Consider the following 21609-nt stretch of genomic DNA (forward strand, 5'->3'; position numbering starts at 1 on the left):
ATATCACTTGAATGGATCAGCCACACAAAAAAAATAGATTATTAAACATATTATTTTGAAACCACATGGTTGTTGAAGAGAGCTGCTGCAGATTATAAAATGGAGCATACCCTCACTCTCCTCAATAGTGTGAGAAAACCTAGATTGACAAATTTATTTACAAAAATAGTTCTCTGGCATAAATGCATGCATATCCCTACTGTGTGCAGCTAAGTACTGCCATTGGTCTAAACTGCTTTTGAAAAATTATTCCTTGCAAATGGCAGAGTGGGGCATACTATTTTGTGCAATGTTTTGTAAATTACTGGTACTATGTTGCTGAGACTGTAGCACAAGCTTGACATAGTTTATTTGAATTCACAGTAGAGATCTTGACTGAAAATATCCGACCATGAAAACTATATGAAGAAATAAAACTTGTTTTCCTACTTGGTGACTTCCCTGGCTTTTTTCTGGCCCACGTAGGACCAGTCTAGATAGTTAGCCTTGGTGAAGACTTGACGTTTTCATCCCCAGAAAAGTTTTTGAGTTTCTGCTGAAATGAAGCTGCATTTAAATGTTGTATTTTAATCTTGTTTTTTAAGTTGTATTTCAATCAATTGTTTTATATCTGGTGTTAGCCGCCCTGAGCCCGGTCTTGGCTGGGGAGGATGGGGTATAAATAAACTTTATTATCATTGTTATTATTATTTTCTTTTGGCATTAAAATATCAACGTATAGATAAGCCAAACAATGCAACGCACACTTGAGTCAATACCAGCAGCTAACTGGCATTTCCTTGAGATGTTAGAACAGGATAGCTGACTTATAGATTTTGTTATAACTGTACCAATTGCTGAATTTATTTTTCTGAAATGGCTGTTCTTCTTTTTAAGGGTTTTCAGGGTTGAAGAGATTTCCTTAGATATATTTTGTGCTCCCATGTTAACATTTAAGTAGGCTTTTTGGGAAAGAATGAAATAGTTGCTGTGTGTGTGTGTGTGTGAGAGAGAGAGAGAGAGAGAAAATGCCATGATCTATAAACTAAAAGAGCAAATATTTTGTGCCTGTCCTCTGTCAGTTAAGTCATTCAGGTCCGTTCTTTCAACTGTCAGAAATGTGTTGTCTATGCCCTGACACAGGGTCTCTTTCAGAAGAGGTGGGGAAGAAGAAACATTCATCTGCTTTATTTTGTACAGAACATTCTTGACCAGTGTACCCGTGAGCAGGAATTTAAGGCGATTCTCTTTCCACTCTGCTATTTCCATGCCTGTGTGGCTGAGCGGCGGAAATTCGGACCTCAGGGCTGGAACAGGAAATACCCTTTCAACAACGGGGACCTTACAATTTCGGTCCATGTTCTGTACAATTACCTAGAAGGGAACTCACAGGTAGGGTGGCATTTAATCAAACCCACTTAATAATCATCCCTTTGGTTAACGCGCTGTGCTTGAACTCCTGTCCCCCTGCACATATGCAGTGCTCAGGTGGTTATTGTCTATGTTGCAATGTTGTTTTTAATGACAATTAGCACATCGTATGCCTTCCGTGAGCGTGGCAAACAGAATGCTGGCAGTTTCGTGACATACTGCTCTGAATCTGGTGACTGAGACGGATTTGGTCTTCGCTGAGGAAGGCAGTTGTGCCACTAACTCAAGTCTGCTTTCTGCCTTCGCAGTTTGGTTTGTGTGCCTTCTTGATTCCTCGCTTTAACATCTTGAGTATGTTTAAAGAAAAGAAAAAAAATCCCCACCTTATTGGTCCTCAGGTACCCTGGGAAGATCTACGTTACTTGTTTGGAGAGATTATGTATGGCGGTCATATTACAGACGATTGGGATAGGCGGCTGTGCTGTACTTACCTGGAAGAATATATGCAACCCTATCAGGTAATAAGAGCTTTAGCAATTGCACAATGCGTTTCCTGAGTTAGAGCTCCCCCTACTGGAAGCAGATCCTTTTTTCCCCTCCCCAAAGTATGTACAGTATACTCTTTGCTAATCACTGCATTGATCAAAGAATATCTTCCTCCTCATCCTTATTTATGACGGTAGACAAACAAGGATGATAATGTGCAAATTTAGGTTCCTCGCAGTATCTGACACTCAAAACAAATCTGCTTTGTAATTTTACACCGGCGCTGAAAGCAAAGTTACATTGCAATGTTTGTTTACCATTCATTTATTTTACTGTGTAGTGAAAGAATAGCTTTTCCTACTGTAGCATAGCATTCACCTATATATTGTAGCACTCATACTAACATCTGGAATAACCCTGTATTTTAGACTGGTCATTTTATGAGCTGTCCATTAATTAAACATTGGTGTCCCCCCCCCCCAAGATAATATCTCAGGACATGAACCAGGAATGCCTAGCTCTTCCTTGTTCACATAATTCCAAACTGCAATGATCAGCTGATTGCTCCGTTGTGATCACAGAGACATAATTACATTATTATATGGAAGCAAGCATATAAAGGGATATTGTCATTATTAATTATCATCTCAACTGATCAGTTCTTAGGTTTCAGCTTTGCTGGAGACTAGTAATCAAAGCATCACTGTTCTGAACCTAAAAAATGGAATCACTTCGTGCTTTTGCACCAAGGTCTAGGAGTCAGGTTTCTCTTCAGATTAGTGCACTCTTTCTTTTTTTAACCTACCTTATGATGGGGTGATTCATTTCTGTACTGTAGTTTCTTTTGCTTTCGAGCACCGAGGATTAACAGACTTCGATTTAAATTCTGGAGAAACATTGCCACCCCCCTCCACAACCTCAGATAAGGTGACAGGTAATTTTATTGTGCAAGATGCCTTACATTTTTTCAAGGTAGAAAAAGTCCCGATCTCTCGATCAAATCTTGCAAAGACAGGGGCAATTAATTTCATTCGATAATATTGCATCAAAATCTTCTGTTTCATTATTCTAATCGAGAACAATTTATGCTCTAATTGCATTTCTTGGCCTCGTGGCCCTAAGGTTCTGATCCAATGTATTGTCTACATGGCATTGCTAGGAAGAAGAAAATGTATAATTTGGATCATTTATTTATTGTAAAATGATGTGAAAAATATTCATTCTTAGCCCCTTGTTTTTGTTTATGGTGGTAAGAAAAGAAAAGAAAGAAAACCTGTGATGAGAGCAAAACATGTCCTAGCCACAGTATATGTGCAGTCTCACATCACTTCGTATAGTCATGGTTTCTCCCAAAGAATCTTGGGAACCACGGTTTGTGGAGGTCGCTGGGAGTTATTAAGATGTCTCTATTTCCACCCCACCCTCACAGTTCGCAGAGTTCCCTGGAAAGAGGCGTTGATAGTTAAATCACTCTGAGAATTATGCCCTGCAACTGTCACAGAGAGAGAGAAAGAGAGAGAGAGAGAGAGAGAGAGAGAGAGAGAGAGAGAGAGAGAGAGAGAGATCAATAGTGCCTATTCTGCTTATGCAATAGTAGTAAACGGCCTCAGTCCAGTATACCTGAAGGAGCGTCTCCACCTCCATCATTCTGCCCGGACACTGAGGTCCAGCACCGAGGGCCTTCTCGGTAGGGTTCCCTTGCTGCAAGAAGCCAAGTTACAGGGAACCAGGCAGAGGGCCTTCTCGGTAGTGGCACCCACCCTGTGGAATGCCCTCCCACCAGATGTCAATGAGAAAAACAACTACCAGACTTTTAGAAGAAATCTGAAGGCAGCCCTGTTTAGGGAAGCTTTTAATGTTTAATAGGTTATTGTATTTTAGTGTTTTGTTGGAAGTCACCCAGAGTGGCTGGGGGGACCCAGCCAGATGGGCGGGGTATAAATAAATTATTATTATTATTATTATTATTATTATTATTATTATTATCATCATCATCATCATCATCATCATCATCATCATTATTTCCTCTTCCTCTCCTCCCACTTGTAACCCCCAGGTGCCCCTAAAATGTGCTGCCCTGGGGGGGGGGGGAAATCCCACTGACTGCGTGGAAGGCCACTCATGCAATGTTGGCTTCTCCTCAAAATTATTCATAAAATGGTTACTTTTTCTAAAAACACCAAATGCTGGATTTTTGGAAAATATTGCAACCCCTTTTTATCTTTTCTGTGACTCTGAAGCACACACCCCTCTGGTTGGGGCTGGAGGTGGGGGGAGATGGACGTGTGCCTTCATCTTGGATGCTGTGCCTAAATGAGTGCCCAGTTACACATTGCCAAAAATGAAGGACTGCGTCACCGAAAGGGACAAAATTTGCATGAAATTTGCACGTGCTAATTTCTATTTATATTTCAAACAGACAACACTTTCAAATAGAGGGCAAGCAGGACACCTGGACACCTTATGTCTGTTTGGGTTCTCAAGGCAAGCTTAGCAGTGTTGCCATTTTCCACTCCAGAATCACTAGGTAAAAAAGAAGAAACCACATTCTTCTAAACGTCCAAGGGAGCAACCAATCTGTTGCTGGTGATATACAGTGGTACCTCGGGTTACATACGCTTCAGGTTACATACGCTTCAGGTTACAGACTCCACCAACCCAGAAATATTACCTCTGGTTAAGAACTTTGCTTCAGGATGAGAACAGAAATAGTGCTCCGGTGGCGCGGCAGCAGCGGGAGGCCCCATTAGCTAAAGTGGTACCTCAGGTTAAGAACAGTTTCAGGTTAAAAACAGACCTCCAGAGCGAATTACGTTCTTAACCTGAGGTACCACTGTATAGACTAATTCAGGGGTTGGCAACCTAAGGCCCATGGGCCACAAGTGGCCCACGGGGGTCGTTTAACCGGCCCATGAGCCACCCCCAAACCGAGTCAGCCACTTGGCAAGTCCCTGCGCGGCATGGGGACTCGCTTCCGCGGCACCAGAAATTGCATCTGCACAGACGCAGATGCCAGAAATCGCGGGCACACACACTCGCGATCCGGCCCAGAGAGGGATCTCTGCTGGAGTGAACCGGCCCAGGCGAGGTAAATCTTGCTGACCCCTGGACTAATTCTTAAAGCTATTTGTTAACAAGTAGGGCATCGTATCAGCTATCACCTTTCCTTGTGTCAAAATAAAAAAAATTCCTTCCAGTAGCACCTTAAAGACCAACTAAGTTAGTTCTTGGTATGAGCTTTCGTGTGCATGCACACTTCTTCAGATACAGTGTATGCACACTTTCAGATGCATGCACACTTCTTCAGATACAGAAGTGTGCATGCACACGAAAGCTCATACCAAGAACTAACTTAGTTGGTCTTTAAGGTGCTACTGGAAGGAATTTTTTTTATTTTGACTATGACAGACCGACACGGCTACCTATCTACTACTTTCCTTGTGTATCGGAGTCCTGCTTTCACAATATACCTGCTTCTTTATCCGATATCCATTATAATCCTTAAGATTTACCGAACGTTCCTTATTATTCATATGCTGCCACCTTTCTAAAGCCAGGTTGTTTAAGAAAGACATTCATGTGTTAGAACACTTCCAGTGGCAGATATGCCTAAGTTATAAACCTGAGAGTTTTCCCGAAAGCATCAGCTGCCAGAATGAAAGTTGGAAGCAATGAGTTTGGGATTTTAACACACTTTGTTTTAATTTCATCCTTTTAAAAAATAAGTGGTTTTTTTTAGAAACAGAGAAGTTTAAACACTTGAATGAAAACCAAAATGCACAACCCTTTAATAGAAGTCCTCCATTTTGGCAGGTCCTTATTAATAATGTTTTCTTTTTTAAAAAAATATATTTTTATTAAGCTTTACATAATAAATTTAAATTCAAACACATCCTTCACTTCCTCATTTAGGGTTCTCTGAATCCCTTGACTTCTCTCCGCCTTTCCATGGTGTCCATTATCAATCTTTTTTTCCCCATCTGCTTATGTTATTTTCTCTGATTTGTTAAAAAAAATAAAATACCGGTAATCCATTTTCCCATAGTTTTTCGTACATTACAAGCAGTACTCAAATCCTGCCAAAGTTTTTAGTTGTTTACGGTGTTCTCTTAAGTACATTATAATTTCCCCCATTCCTTCTTGAAAAAAATTCTTTTCCTGGTTTCTGATTTTTCCAGTCAGTTTCCCCATTTCAGCCTAGTCCATCATCTTCATCAGCCATTCCTCTCTGGTTGGAACTTTATCTTCTTTCTATCTCTGGGCCCGTAATATCCTCTCTGCTGTTGTCGCATACATGAATAGTCGTTTCTGCTCCCTTGGAATCTCTGTACCTAAAATGCCTAACAAAAAAAGCCTCTGGTTTTTCACAAATGTAATTTTAAACATTTTTTTTCAACTCATTGTAAATCATTTCCCAGAATGCTTTAGTTATCCTGCACGTCCACCACAGAATAATGTTTTCTCGTCGCAGCTAAAGGGAGGTCCAGTGCTTCAGCTCGACCTAGGAAGCTCAGATCTGAGCATTTCCCACTTGACGAACACTTTCTAGGCTTTCCCCCTTGCCCTTTCCCCTTTCCCCCAAGGAAAATCCACTCTTTAACTCTAAATCATCTGCAAAATACCTGATTGCTGTTTGCACCAATTGAGCCACCAAGAAGCTGTTTTCCCCAGGGGAGAAAGCAGCACGACAAGAGGAAGCGTGGTTCAGCCTTAAGTGAGGGGACTTAATAAAATCCAAAAGCCACGCCCCCGGCTCCCCACAAATCATGGTCCTCCCATAGCCTTCTAAAAGCAATAGTTAAGGGGACTGTCACAATAAGTAAGTATACAATGCCCCAATCCATACCCTGTCTGCGACTGTCTAGAAGAGGAGAAATGGTGGCAGGTTCTTCTAGGTTTCCTCTAGGAAAATCTCAGAAGAGGAAGGCTCTGAGCCAGGGACATGGTGGTGGGACACAGAAGACACATCAGAGGATGGAGGTGGCAGGAGAACAGATGGAGGCTGAACAAGCAACAGGCTTGAGTGAGAGAGAGGAAGAAGAGGCAGAAAGCAGACGGAGGATAGGCAGCTGAGGAGGAGGTGTGCTGGGCGGCCGAGGCTTCAACGGGTTCACAGGAGCCTGCCGGTCCTACTGTATCCAGCTCGCCTCCTCCCTTGTCTTCAAGGGCATGTAGCAAAGCAGAGAGCGCAGGGGTCCCCTCCCCAACGGAGTTTAAGATTGCTGGAGAAACAGCCAGACAGGGAGGAGATTTAGGGGGAAGTGAGAGGCGCAGATGGTCAGTTCTGGCAGCTGCTTTAAAGTTTCTCTGTTTGTGTTCTGTTTCCTTGAATAAAAAGTAAACTTTACTGCTCACCTGCTGACCTGCAGCTGAACCGGTTCTGACATACTCTCTGTCCCAGGGCCGTCTTTAGCAGATGCGGTGCCGGGGTGCAAATATCTGTCCAGCACCCCCAAATTACCACAGATAGTGTTGGGGTGGCCGTAGCTGCGCACTGCCAGCCATCTGGGGGGGGCGCAGCTCTCCCCCATGCCGATGTGCCCCTCTCAAGCCTCCTCAGGAGGAGAGGGATCCCCGCAGAGGCTTGGGAGGGAAGCTGCACTCCAACCAGCCTTATGGTTGCCGGGGCACAGCTGGCGGCGTGCAGGGAAAGGGGAAGCCACTGGCAAAGCCGCGCAGCTCCCCCACTTGCTGGGGTGCCCATGAGAGGCTGACACCCTGGCGCAACGCACCACTAAGCCCTATGGAAAAGACAGCTCTGCTCTGTCCCCACCCCCTGTAATTTGTGCATCTATGGGCTCATCCATACTTCCTTTTGTGCCATGTTTCAAGACACAGGTCCACACTTTAAAGCTCTTTGTCCCAATCCCCTTTTTTGTTTGCCTCTGGCGCTTCTCCAGCATAAAACCTGAACTGCCATTTGTTCCAATTCTGCTTTAAAGAGCTGTTTTTCCTGGGAAGAGCAGTGGACCTACGCTTAGAAAGTGTGGTGCAAAAGCTAAGTGTGGGCAACCCCTAGGTTGCTCTACAGCTGATTTGGGATTCAAACTGGAAGAGGACAAGTTGCCACCTTCCCATGATGGTATTGCATTTCTTGCTTTGAACTGTGTCATCTGTGCTGCTCCTGCAACAGACCCTCTCTCTTGTTTGAGCAACCAACTTTCAGTATTGGTATTGACTCGCGCCAAGCATACCTTGCGGAGGTCAGGAATGCCTAATTAGCATGCCTGGCATTAGGATTTAACCCTCCATCTGAAAGCCACCAAAATTATTCTCAACCCACACAAACCCAATGCTGTCTCATTTTTCAAGATTTCAGGTTGTTTCCATTTGAAATGCTGAACCACAGAAAGGAAGGTTAGAGAAAATTATCTTTGAGCAACGAACCCCACATTATTTTGAGGTTCCAGCGTTTCCTGTTATCATTATCCTTCTTGTTATCATTGCTGCTGCTGCTGTTGCCCACATTGCTGCGTTATTTTGGCAGGTTGATAATTATTTTACAACTGTGGGGACTCTGCCGTAATTTAGCATCCCACAGCAACGTTTCGAAAGCATCAAATAGCATTGTGAATGTCAAGTCAATACAACCTGGCATAAATAAATAAATATCCTCCCACGTGCCTGTTGTTTTTAAACTTGAGCTTGTGCTAAATATTTGCTTAGTGGATTTTGAGATGCCGCTGAAACAGAACTCCTGAACCTTCGGCAGTGCATTAAACAATTGTCATACTGTTCCATAAAAGACCTTGTTTGGCTCACGGCAAGCCATTTGAAACAGAAATCATTATTATGAAACAGCAATTCTATTTTATTTTATGGGAGCAGATTGATTTGTCAAATAGACAATGCATGTATTTTGGTAATAGTCTAAAAGACGAAATCTTGCCTGTTTTATTTTAAAAATCCTTATGCCATTACACGCTTTCATTTCAATAAAAGATGGCATTTTCTAAAATGCTCCTGTAAATTGCTTCATTTAGTAAAATTGCCACGTGGAATAATAATGTTACACCAGAGAGCGGCACTTTGTAATTTGGAAGAAATAACATTTTTATTTTTCTTTTTTTCTTTGCTTTTTTTGGGCAAAAAACCCCTCATCTCTTTAGTTCTAAATGAAATTTTCCTTTCTGTTATTTGCTAACAGGAGACTAACCTGTGTTTCAGCAAAATGCACTGGAATGTCAGCACCTGTGAGATACAAAAGAGCTAATTAAAATATCGAGCAAATGAGATCAGCATTCAACAATCTTCTAAAATGTTATAAAAGTCTTGTCATTCTCAGCAATGACTCCATAAACAGAACAATTTGATTTATACCTAGGCAAGCTCCTTATACTTGATAGCAGGGCATGATTAATGTGTGTTTGGGCTTTTTTTATATAGTTTGATCGGAAACTGGCCCTTGCTCCTGGCTTTGTCGTGCCTTCGAACCTGGATTACCAAGGTTACCACAAATATATTGATGAAATGCTTCCCCCCGAAAGCCCAGTCCATTATGGGCTCCATCCCAACGCAGAGATCGAATTCTTGACAGTGACTTCAGACAACCTGTTCCATTCTCTGCTTGAGCTACAATCCCAAGACTCCATCACTGGGGAAGGAGCATCACAGACCGTGGAAGAAAAGGTGAGTTTTTAAGCAACACCACCAACCCACCCCTGGAAAAAATAAATGAAATATACTCAGAGTCGAGTATTAATCCTTTGTCCCTGCTGTGGTCCCAATGGGAATCTGCCCAAGCCTATGGGAACTTCCCTTCCACTACAAGGAACAGGAACTTGCCGCAGGGGGATTCCGATTCTGGCACAGTGGGAACAAAGGGTTAAAGGTACTACCCCACCCCATGGACTCAGTCTGTGAAATATACTTGGAGTCAAGAATGAAAGTTCCCCCAAAGTATCCACTTTATATGCATTATTTACACAATGGGCCCCATATGATTGGCTAATTCCGGAATTCTCCTGTAGGCCAATCAGGTTGCGGATTCACTTCCACCTGGAGCTGGATTGGGTGGCTCCTGCATTCTGAATCCTATTGTTCTAGGGCCAATCAAACTGTTGCATTTTGGATCCTATTGTTCTAGGAGCAATCAGACTGCTGCATTCTGAATCCTATTCAACTCAGTACAAAACACCCCTCCCCTCTAAGTTCCAGTCCTGCCCGGGAGGTCGCATTCATAGATATATAAAAATGCCTGGGGAGGGAATGATATGAGGGCCGGGAAGGGGGGGGGAGAAAGAGAGAGAGCTGCTGCTCACAATCATATCACAAAACAGGCCTTGAGCAAGTTAGGTTTTTGCAGCAGCGGCCCTTGTGATAATTCATCGCGATGCCATTGCAGCAAAAGCATGGAACTTCCCAGCACAACCAGCATTGTGCGAAAGCTCAGAGCACCTCCTTGCAGGCTCCCCCCTCTGCCCTGCCTGCTTTGGAGACGACCCCTAAAGCAGAATTCTGCCACTGAAGTGAATGGGGACCCATAAATTACACACACACACCCCAATGTTTGCTTTTTTTAAGCCCTAAAAAAATCCTAAAGAGACCAGCTTCTGTTTATGGCCAGCCTGGTATGATTACCTGAAATAGAGGACAGGTTATTGTTCTGTATAATTATAGTATTAATTTGTAAACAAAACAAAAACCACCCAGTTTCCTTTAAAAAAAAACAATTGGTGGGATAAGTTAGTCATGACTTAAGCCCCATCCAATGAAATCGATAGGACTTAATTAATTCAATTAATGTAGTCTGGATCCAGCCCCCACAAGTATTAGTTTGGTCTCAACAGCCATTGACAGAGTTCTGCAATGTGGAATAACAACCAGCTGGTCATAGCTCCAAATGCTTTCTGAACATTTTTGCAACTATGCTTCAGTCACCTTCTTGTGTATTGTAAGCAATTCATCCCTGGGAACATTCTGGCAAAGCGCTCTCCCAGACAGAAAGAGTTACTCCCATTTGTCTTTAGCTCATTCATCCTTTAGAGCAGGGGTCAGCAAACTTTTTCAGCCAGGGGCCGGTCCACTGTCCCTCAGACCATGTGGTGGGCCGGACTATAATTTTGGGGTGTGTGTGTGTGGAAATGAATGAATTCCTATGCCTCACAAATAACCCAGAGATGCATTTTAAGTAAAAGCACCCATTCTACTCATGTAAAAACACCAGGCCGGCCCCACAAATAACCCAGAGGTGCATTTTGAATAAAAGGACACATTCTACTCATGTAAAAACACGCTGATTCCTGGACCGTCCGCGGGCAGGATTGAGAAGGCGATTGGGCCGCATCCGGCCCGTGGGCCTTAGGTTGCCTACCCATGCTTTAGAGTCTTGGGGCTTTTAACGTATGACATAGCAGAATCTTATACATGTTTGCTCAGAAATAAGACGCAATGGCCACATTTGCCATTCTGCAGGCTTCCAGGAAGGAAATCGCAGCAGCTTTCCAGAGCCGTAGCTATGGGGGGGTGGGGGTGAAGAGAGACTGGCCGGGTGTTTTGCCCTGGGTGCCTTGCAGCCTGTGTGTGTGTGTGTGTGTGTGTGTGTGTGTGTGTGTGTGTGCGTGCCAAACTGTGCCTTTGACCCAGCTGAAATAAATCTAGTCCAACCCTCTGCAATGCAAGAATCTCAACTACAGCATCCATGATAGACGGACATGCGTCTTCTGCTCAAAAGCCTCTATTGAATGAGTCTGTTCCACTGTCAAACAGCTCTTGCTCTCAAAAAGTTCTTCCTGATGCTTAAGTCAGAATCTCCTTTCTTGTAACTTGAAGCCATTGGTTTGGGTCCTACCTTCCAGAGCAGGAGAAACCAGGCTTGCTCCATCTTCCATGTGACAGCCCTTGAGATATTTGAAGATGGCCCTCATATCTCCTCTCAGTCTCCTCTTTTCCATGCGAAACCCAGCTCCCTCAGCTATTCCTCGTAAGGCTTGGTTTCCAGACCCTTGGCCATCTTGGTCTTCCTCTTCACACATTCCAGCTTGTCAATATCCTTAACTACAAGCTGTAGCCAAAGTTTGTCTTTTGGCTTCAGATGATGTTTATTGATGAGAAAGCTCAACCTTGAGCCTGGATTCGGGTGGCACACTAAGCCCAAACCTTTGCTTCACTGCCATATTTAGCTGAGCTAAAAGGGCTAGTAAAGGAGGTTGCAAGCACCACCATGGCTGGCTTTATGTATAAGCAAAACAAGCTATAGCTTAGGGCCCCACTCCCTTGGGGACCCCAAAAAAATTTAAAGGGGGGAAAACTGGATGTACATTTCCAAAATATAAGATAAAAAACAAATAAAATAAAACCTACATACAGTTAGAACTTAATAATTATTTCACTATTAATATACTTAATTAGAATCATAGAATCGTAGAATTGGAAGAGACCACAAGGGCCATCGAGTCCAACCCCCTGCCAAGCAGGAAACACCATCAGAGCACTCCTGACATATGGTTGTCAAGCCTCTGCTTAAAGACCTCCAAAGTAGGAGACTCCACCACACTCCTTGGCAGCAAATTCCACTGTCGAACAGTTCTTACTGTCAGGAAGTTCTTCCTAATGTTTAGGTGGAATCTTCTTTCTTGTAGTTTGGATCCATTGCTCCGTGTCCGCTTCTCTGGAGCAGCAGAAAACAACCTTTCTCCATCCTCTATGTGACATCCTTTTATATATTTGAACATGGCTATCATATCACCCCTTAACCTCCTCTTCTCCAGGCTAAACATGCCCAGCTCCCTTAGCCGTTCCTCATAAGGCATCGTTTCCAGGCCTTTGACCATTTTGGTTGCCCTCCTCTGGACACGTTCCAGTTTGTCAGTGTCCTTCTTGAACTGTGGTGCCCAGAACTGGACACAGTACTCCAGGTGAGGTCTGACCAGAGCAGAATACAGTGGCACTATTACTTCCCTTGATCTAGATGCTATACTCCTATTGATGCAGCCCAGAACTGCATTGGCTTTTTTAGCTGCCACGTCACACTGTTGGCTCATGTCAAGTTTGTGGTCAACCAAGACTCCTAGATCCTTTTCACATGTACTCCTCTCAAGCCAGGTGTCACCCATCTTGTATTTGTGCCTCTCATTTTTTTTGCCCAAGTGCAATACTTATATTTCAGTTCAACAATTAGTTTGATAAAATACATATTTTTTAATGTGCAAATGGCTTTAGATACCTATTAGATCCATAAATTACCATATACCTTATATTCAACACAAAACAGCAACAATTTGTTGTTGACAAAGGACAGCTGGACATAGAAAGGGCCCCATTACCTTCAGTAGCTCAGGGACTCATCAAACCTGACAGAAAATGAAACTGACAGATTCATCTATCCCCTATGCCACCATGTTCAAGTGTCCCAGTAAGGCATAGTTCAGTTTATCATGTCATACAAACTAGGCCTCTGTGTATACTCATTAGTAAGCCCGCTTAAAGGGACGTGGGTGGCGCTGTGGGTTAAACCACAGTGTCTAGGACTTGCCGATCAGAAGATCGGTGGTTCAAATCCCCGCGACAGGGTGAGCTCCTGTTGCTCGGCCCCTGCTCCTGCCAACCTAGCAGTTCGAAAGCACGTCAAAGTGCAAGTAGATAAATAGGTACCGCTCCAGTGGGAAGGTAAAAACAGCGTTTCCGTGCGCTGCTCTGGTTCACCAGAAGGGGCTTAGTCATGCTGGCCACATGACCCAGAAGCTGTACGCTGGTTCCCTCGCCCAATAAAGCGAGATGAGCGCCGCAACCCCAGAGTCGGTCACAACTGGACCTAATGGTCAGGGGCCCCTTTACCTTTACCTTTAAGCTTGCTTAAAACTGCAGGTTCTATTGAGTTTATTGAAGCAGACAGACTTGTGCGTAATCTTTAAATAGCAGCTGAAGTATGCTAGGGTCATTGGAAGCAAGGAAAAAGCACCCCTAAAGCTGATATCCACAGAGCTGGATCCCAGTGAAACTTCTGCTAGGAATGTTATTATCTGTTGCAGGTTGGGATTCAATTTTGATGTACATTTTAAATGAGAACACAGAAATCAGTATGAAAAGCAAAACACAGCTATCGTTCAAAATACAGATTTCTATGAATTCTGCCATTGCAATTCCCCAACCATTGTATTTGTGATGCATGTATTAGTGAAAAAAATACAAATATATTATATTATATTATATTATATTATATTATATTATATTATATTATATTATATTATATTATATTATATTATATTATATTATATTATATTATATTATATTATATTGCAAATGTGTATATTGACTGCATACAAAAATATGTTTATTAGGAGAAATTCACACTAAAACACTGATGAGTTTTCATGAGGATTTTTAAAAATCGCACTTCAGTTTATTGTGGAAATGTGGAGAACTGAATTTAAGACTGAGAAGCTGAGAAGCTGAGAGAAAATGAAACTGACAGATTCATCTATCCCTGCTTGCAGGTGAAGGCCATATTAGATGACATACAAGAGAAGCTTCCGGAAGGATATAACATGTCTGACATTACCTCAAAAACAGCTGAACGTTCTCCATATATCCTGGTTTGCTTTCAAGAATGTGAACGGATGAATATACTATTACACGAGATAAGACGTTCCCTTAAAGAACTTGATCTCGGTCTTAAGGTGTGTGTACATTGCTTTATTGTTTAGTTAGAGCTCTAGATATAAATAAAATGGATGTGTGGATGAAAACACTGAAAACAAATTGTCTCTTCCTGGGATTAGTGGCATCCGTTCCATCATTTAGTTTGTCTCCGTCATGACACAATTGGAGCAATTTTATTATTATGGCTATGATAGATTCCAACGTTATAGAGAAAGGTTACCAGCTGCCATCATTTTTGGGTTCCCTTCAAAAGAAAGCAAAGGTGATTTCCATCCAAATGAGGATTTGAAATTCAATTTCCTCGTAGGCTTGGCTGATGTAGGGACCTCAGGTCTCTTTCAAAGTCATTGGAAGACAGAAAATCCCAGCAAAGTGAATTAAGTTCCTTTTTTTGGTAGCTGGTAAACCTGAAGGAATTTGCATGTTCTATTGGGGATATGGCATATAGCTACTTAGTGCACTGATCTCTTTGAACCCGGAGCCTGGTCTTTATGTTGCAATAATGACCCAGGATGTGGTGATAGCTCGGTCAATAGGCATGAGCCTCTTAATCTCAGGGTTGAGGGTTCGAGCCCCACATTGGGTAAAAAGATTCCTGCATTTCAGGGGGTAGACTAGATGACTCTTATGCAAACATCACCTGTCAAGGATTGAACAAGGCAAAGTAGCGGGGCCTCTTTCCTTCAGCCTTTGTGGCCCCGAAGTGTTCGTGACGGCCCGAGCATTGGTTGCGCCTCTAGCAGTCCAGGCAGCGCCGTGGGACACGATTCAAGAGAAGCTCTGCAACCACTACGCGCCAAAGCCGTCCAAGATTGACTCCCCCTCTGCCTGGTTCCAGTGGTAGAACGCATGGCGGCTTTGGCGCATAGTGGTTGCAGAGCTTCTCTTGAATCGTGTCCCACGGTGCTGCCCTGACTGCTACAGGCGCAACCAATGCTCGGGCCGTCACGAACACCTCAGGCCCACAGAGGCTGAGGAATAGGCCCCGCTTACGCTCCTGTGATACTTCTGTCAGCTCATTGGCTTGGAGGTAGCAGTCGAACCGAGCGAGGTAGGAGTCCCATGATTCAGAGGCTGGGGCAAACAGCGTAGAGGCACAAGTGAAGCCATGGTTCTGATGTTGACGTGGAGGGCGATGGATGGAACACAGTGCTCTAGCCAGAACGGTCAGCTCTGAATTGGTTCTGCTCCGTGATTTCGCTCAGTGTTTCAGCTCCGTGATTCAGCTCATCTCAGAGGGTGGCCGTGTCTGGCTGTGCTCTGATGTCCATCGATCCCACCTTCATCGCCAGTGTTAAGTTGTGGGTAGACATAGCAGACGACACAGCGATTCTTCAAACAGCTCTTGTTTATTCACAGGCCAGAACAGAACTGAACAGCAAATAGCTCAGCCGGCCTGCTTTTATAGGCAGCTGGCTATCAACATTGTAGCAACTACAACCCAGGGTTTCCCGCCTAAAGTAACTGGTGTGGACCTGAGTGAAAACTATATACACAATACCCCTGGTGGCCAGGGTGAGAACTTCAGTACATAACAGTAACAATGTGGTAATTTAACTATACGGCCTTCCCCCCCCCACCCACACCCCTCTGATCCATCTTTGATTGATGCCGTTTAACAGACAAGCCTTTGTCAGAAAAGGCAATGTCACTGAGGCACAAGGCCCTGGAAGACTTGTGAAACTTGTGAAACCCTAAGCACCACAGAGTGCTAGCAGGATGGCAGCCTTAAACAAGCGGCACTCAAAAGCAGAATGACACAAAACATTAAAAGCCTTAACAGAAGCTAAAAGCCAAGCTGGGGGGAGACAGGGATCAGGGCATCAGGCTGCTGAGGGGCCCCGATTTTTGTGGGTTCAGGGGGATGCAGGAGGAAAAGGAAAATCGGGTTTTTTAAATCCCTCTTCTCTCCCCGGCTTGTATGAGTGGCTAAAGCAATATATAAATGCTGTGGCTATAATTCAGTTCCCTTCCACAAGTTTCTTACCTGCTCGTGCACATGGAACAAAGCTTGCAGGAGTTTTCTGCTGCCAACCTTCCTCCTCCTCCTCAAAAGCCTTCCCACAAGTAAAAAGCTTGGTTTCTGAGACAGGTAACCGATGTACCATGCATTTTGTTGTTGCCTGGGCGGTTGTTAAATTTGGAGCATTCAAATGGCCAACAGTGCAAGCTCATTATTATTAATATTTATATTTAAGGGCTTACATTTTACATGACCCGGCCTTTGAGTATTTTATTCTACACGGGTTGGATCCAAATATCCAGTGAGCGAAACTCTGCTTGCATGATGCTGCTGCTGGAGAAAGGATAGCAGTGGCAATTGTCTGTTATTACACTTATAATTATTAATATTATTATTACCACCCACCTTTTCCCATGACAGGGCTCAAGGCAGCTTGCTGATAAAAACAAGAACCGCTAAAAACATAGGAAAAATCATTACAAAACAATTAAACATTGATAGAATTAAAACTGCGTACAGGTATAATAATAATAATAATAATAATAATAATAATAATAATAATAATATACTCCGCCCATCTGGCTGACTTTCCCCAGCCACTCTGGGCGGCTCCCAATCAAGTTTTAAAAACAATGCAGCATTAAATATTAAAAACTTCCCTAAACAGGACTGCCTTCAGATGTCTTTTGAAGATAGGATAGCTGCTTGTTTCCTTCACATCTGAAGGAATAAAATCTATTAAAATCTATTAAAACCATGCAAATAATCACAGTAAAAACAAAACAGCACCAGCCCTTTAATTAAAAACAGTAAGTTCCCCAAAGCCTGTTGGAACAAGGAAGTCGAAGGACAGCGAGGAGGGAGACAGTCTGGCTTTTCTGGGGAGAGAGTTCCAAAGTCTGGCAGCAGCCACCGAAAAGGCCCTCTCCCGTGTCCCTAGCAAGCATGTCTGTGAGGGTGATAGGACCAAGAGAAGATGACTCCTCCCTCCTACAGCCCCCACTGTCTACTAAAAAGCTGCTGTGGTGAGTTGAGAACTCTGGAGCAGTGTAGAGGTCATTTCAGGGGCTGCAGATGAGAGCTGGCCAGTCATTTTAATGATTGTTTTGTACTGTTTCTAATGGCGTTTTATTACTATACACCACCGATGCTGCTATATATATATATATATATATATATATATATATATATATATATATGCAGGTTTTGGTGTCTTCGGGTGTCTTCCCGTGTAAGAGTCGGGGTGTCTGGGCGACGTTTCGACGAGGTCTCACTCGTCATCTTCAGGCTGGTGCTTTCGGCTTCTTGTTACTGGAACAGAGCAGAATCTGGTGTTTGAGTTCCTATAAATACTGTTGAGGGGTGTGGTGTATAGCCTCCAACGTTCTGGGCAGAGAGGAAGTTCCTAGATTAGTGTGCCTCTTCTTCTTTTGTTCCTTAATTACTTGAGGGATATCTTGAGTGATTTCATGAGTGATATTATGAATACCACTGGGTGGGTCATTAAGTGTAGATTAGTTGCTAAAGCTTTCGTGTCTTGACCTCTTGAGCTTGTGAAGAGTTTTTCTGAGAAGATGGCTGTGTGTGAGAATGTGTTAATCGCCAATGGATACCAGAAAAACAAGGTTACGAAGCTAATCCAAAAAGAAACACCCCCCAAAAACCAAGACACAGAAGAAAACAATGGCATGGCCCTCCTTCCTTATATCAAGGGCACTACAGACAAAATTAGCAAAATCCTCCATAAACACAATATCAAAACAGCCTTCTGCACCAACCAAAAAATAGCCAATATCCTCAGAAACCCAAAAGACAAAATCCAGCTCGAAAACCAAGGGGTCTATGAAATACCCTGCAAAGTCTGCCCAGCCACGTACATTGGACAAACAAACAGACGAATAAATGCACGTATCGCAGAACACAAGAATGCCGTCAAAAAAGAAGAAAAAACTTCCTCTCTTTTCCAACACATGAAAGAAACAGGACACGAAATTAATTTTGCAGATTCCAAATTGCTCTTTAACATGGAACATCACCACAAGAGAATAATCATGGAAGCCATCGAGATAGAGAAACACCCTCACAACATGAACAAGCGTGACGACACGTCCCGCCTGCCTGACATCTGGAAATTAGCCCTCCCCACAAAAACCGACACCAGAACCAGAGGCACACAGAACGCCGTCACCAATCAACCACACCAGACCCAAACCCAGACCCTCTCCACAGACATATTACAGACTCCATCCAGTAGCCAAACTATAGTGGCACCTCCGGAGGCTGCACCCCCCTGCAATCCCTACACAGATCTGGCTGGCACAAGGCACAAAATTACAGCTCGCCCCTATACACGAAGCCAAGCCAGAGCACAACTAAATGCAGCCAGCCATCTTCTCAGAAAAACTCTTCACAAGCTCAAGAGGTCAAGACACGAAAGCTTTAGCAACTAATCTACACTTAATGACCCACCCAGTGGTATTCAGAATATCACTCATGAAATCACTCAAGATATCCCTCAAGTAATTAAGGAACAAAAGAAGAAAAGGCACACTAATCTAGGAACTTCCTCTCTGCCCAGAACGTTGGAGGCTATACACCACACCCCTCAACAGTATTTATAGGAACTCAAACACCAGATTCTGCTCTGTTCCAGTAACAAGAAGCCGAAAGCACCAGCCTGAAGATGACGAGTGAGACCTCGTCGAAACGTCGCCCAGACACCCCGACTCTTACACGGGAAGACACCCGAAGACACCAAAACCTGCATTCCTGTACCCGTGAAAATCTACGAAAGCATATATATATATATATATATATATATATATATATATATATATGGTGATATGTTAATACTTTTTAAAAGGAGAAAAGTGAAAATGCCCTCCTTCCTCAAAGAGAGTTTTCCACGGGATCTCAGTCTGCTTCTGTGAACAGAAGGTGTTCTTCCATTTGCGGAGAGCACTCTGGATTCCAACCCATAGCTTGTTGTGCATAATTTTCTTCAGATATTTGCAATTATATTTAAGAAACGAAGGGGAGACAGGAACCACTGCTTGTGTTTGCATGATCGTTTCACCTCTTTTTAATAAATAACTCACCCCAATTTTAAGAGCCAAGATATTCTTTACATTTGACAATTCAGCTACCTTATGTGTTTTTACTGTAGGGGGGAAGAAAGCCCTCTATCATTTATCATGTCATCTTATCACAGTCTCTTTGTGCGACGCAAATAGCACGCTAATGTTTTCTTTTGTTAAGGGTGAGTTGGCAATCTCTGCTGAGATGGAGCAACTACAGACAGCTCTCTTTTTTGATAATCTTCCTGACACTTGGATGAAACTGGCTTATCCATCAACCTACAGCCTAGCTCAGTGGTGAGTCTCATGCCAACAGATCAGGGTAGATTCTTTGTCACGGGCAGCTAAAAGTGGGGTGGGGTGGGGGGAGAAACTCAGCAATATTTTTGCTTATAAATACTGTAGTGATGCGTAGTAGTGTTGCACCCATCCTTTAAAAAAGACTACAGTCTTACCTTACATATATCATCAGTTATATATGTGGACACGGGTGGTGTTGTGGTCTAAACCACTGAGCCTCCTGGGCCTGCTGATCAGGTTGGCGGTTTAAATCTGTGCAACGAAAGCACACCAGCGGTTTAGTCATGCTCATCTCGCTTTCAGGCCAAGGGAGCTGGTGTTTGTCCACAGACAGCTTCCCGGGTCATGTGGCCAGCAGGACTAAACCGCTTCTGGCCCAATGGAACACCATCACGGAAGCCAGGGCACACGGAAACACCGTTTACCTTCCCACCAGAGTGGTACCTATTTATCTACTTGCACTGGTGTGTTTTCGAACTGCTAGGTTGGCAGGAGCTGGGACAGAGCAACGAGAGCAAACCCTGTCGCTGGGATTCGAACTGCCGATCTTCCGATCGGCAAGCCCAAGAGTGTTTTAGACCACAGCGCCGCCAAATACAAGTTTATCTCGAGAGGTACACTAGGTATGGTGGTGTCAGAAGAGTGGTGAGTGAGAGTTCTAAAGTATCAACTTACTTGTACACTGCTTAGAGACTATTATCATTAAGTGGCATACAAGTAGTTGAAATTAATGATGAAAAAATCTTGGGGAGCCGACTGATCCATGAGAATACCTGGTCTGCAGCTGATTATCGTTACAACTCCAAACATGTACACCACACTCCATCCTTATCCAAGCCTTTGATATAATCCAATGATACAGTGAGACTAGGGCCCACATAATACAAAGAGAAGTTTCCCTTGGGCCTCAGGTGTGCTCATCGTGGCTCAAATAATTATGCAGGGAAAGATATTCCTTACTTATTTCGGCATTTGAAAACCAAAATGTTCAGCTTCTGAGACGCTCAAAAACCGAGATACCACTGTATATTGTTTTAGACACCCCTGAAATTTTTTTTATTTCAGCAAGCCTGTCTAGTCATATAATTTAATTATAGGTGGTGGTTTTTTAAGTTCAATTTGTTTTGTGTTTTATTAATAATGGGCTGCGTTCAGCTAAGTCCTAATAGGAGTAAACCCACTGAAATTAACTGTTGATTTCAATGAGTCTGCGCTGAGTAGGAATAGCATTGAACACCACTCAATGATTCTGTGTGCATCAAATATCATAGTTTTCTCATTAAGTGATCTATAATCCCCCCCCTAAATTAATTAAATTAATAAAGGTCGGGGAAACCTCCTCAGACTTTGGTCAAATCACGCTTCTCCTACTGTATTGTTCTAGTAGTATGAGAGGAGACACAAATTTTGTCATCAGGAAGCTTGTAAATGCTTGTAAATGCTTCAAAACAGACTCCCTGTGTCAGACTTCAAACACCCCTCCCTGTGTCTCTCTCACACACAGTATTTCAAGCATGAGTGTTCATTTATTGCAACTAAACCTACCACCCAGTTTTCCTGGGTTTGGGCCTTTGGTGATTCATAGACAATTGCATGGCAGAACAGCAGTGCCGCCAACTCTAAAGGGGGGTTCTCTGCCTGCGTGATCCAGAATATGGCATCAGTACTACACTTTACCTGCTTTTGAAGGAGGCGTCTCCTGAAGTTCAGTTTGGGGCTGAAATGCTGAAGCTGCCAATTCTCCGTTGCAGACAGACATGTCTTCCATATAGCTACTTGCTGGTGCCTATTTAATGCGCAGCCATAAAGCATTATACTTCACTGGCAATCTGT

The 21609-nt window shown here is 43.3% G+C and overlaps 1 protein-coding gene across 1 annotated transcript in view; it reads left to right on the forward strand.

Moving 5' to 3' along the window:
* The window catches only part of LOC309525014 (dynein axonemal heavy chain 11-like), a 227395-nt gene that overhangs the window by 195922 nt on the left and 9864 nt on the right, over positions 1–21609 (forward strand). Inside the window, exons 66-70 of the mRNA XM_082210341.1 lie at positions 1180–1371; positions 1749–1868; positions 9223–9465; positions 14271–14453; positions 19658–19773. Coding sequence (XP_082066467.1) covers positions 1180–1371; positions 1749–1868; positions 9223–9465; positions 14271–14453; positions 19658–19773 — 854 coding nt within the window. The remainder of the gene's footprint in view (positions 1–1179; positions 1372–1748; positions 1869–9222; positions 9466–14270; positions 14454–19657; positions 19774–21609) is intronic.

This window comes from Podarcis vaucheri (genome assembly GCF_965113315.1).
Source record: "Podarcis vaucheri genome assembly, chromosome: 1".
Lineage (NCBI taxonomy): Eukaryota > Metazoa > Chordata > Lepidosauria > Squamata > Lacertidae > Podarcis > Podarcis vaucheri.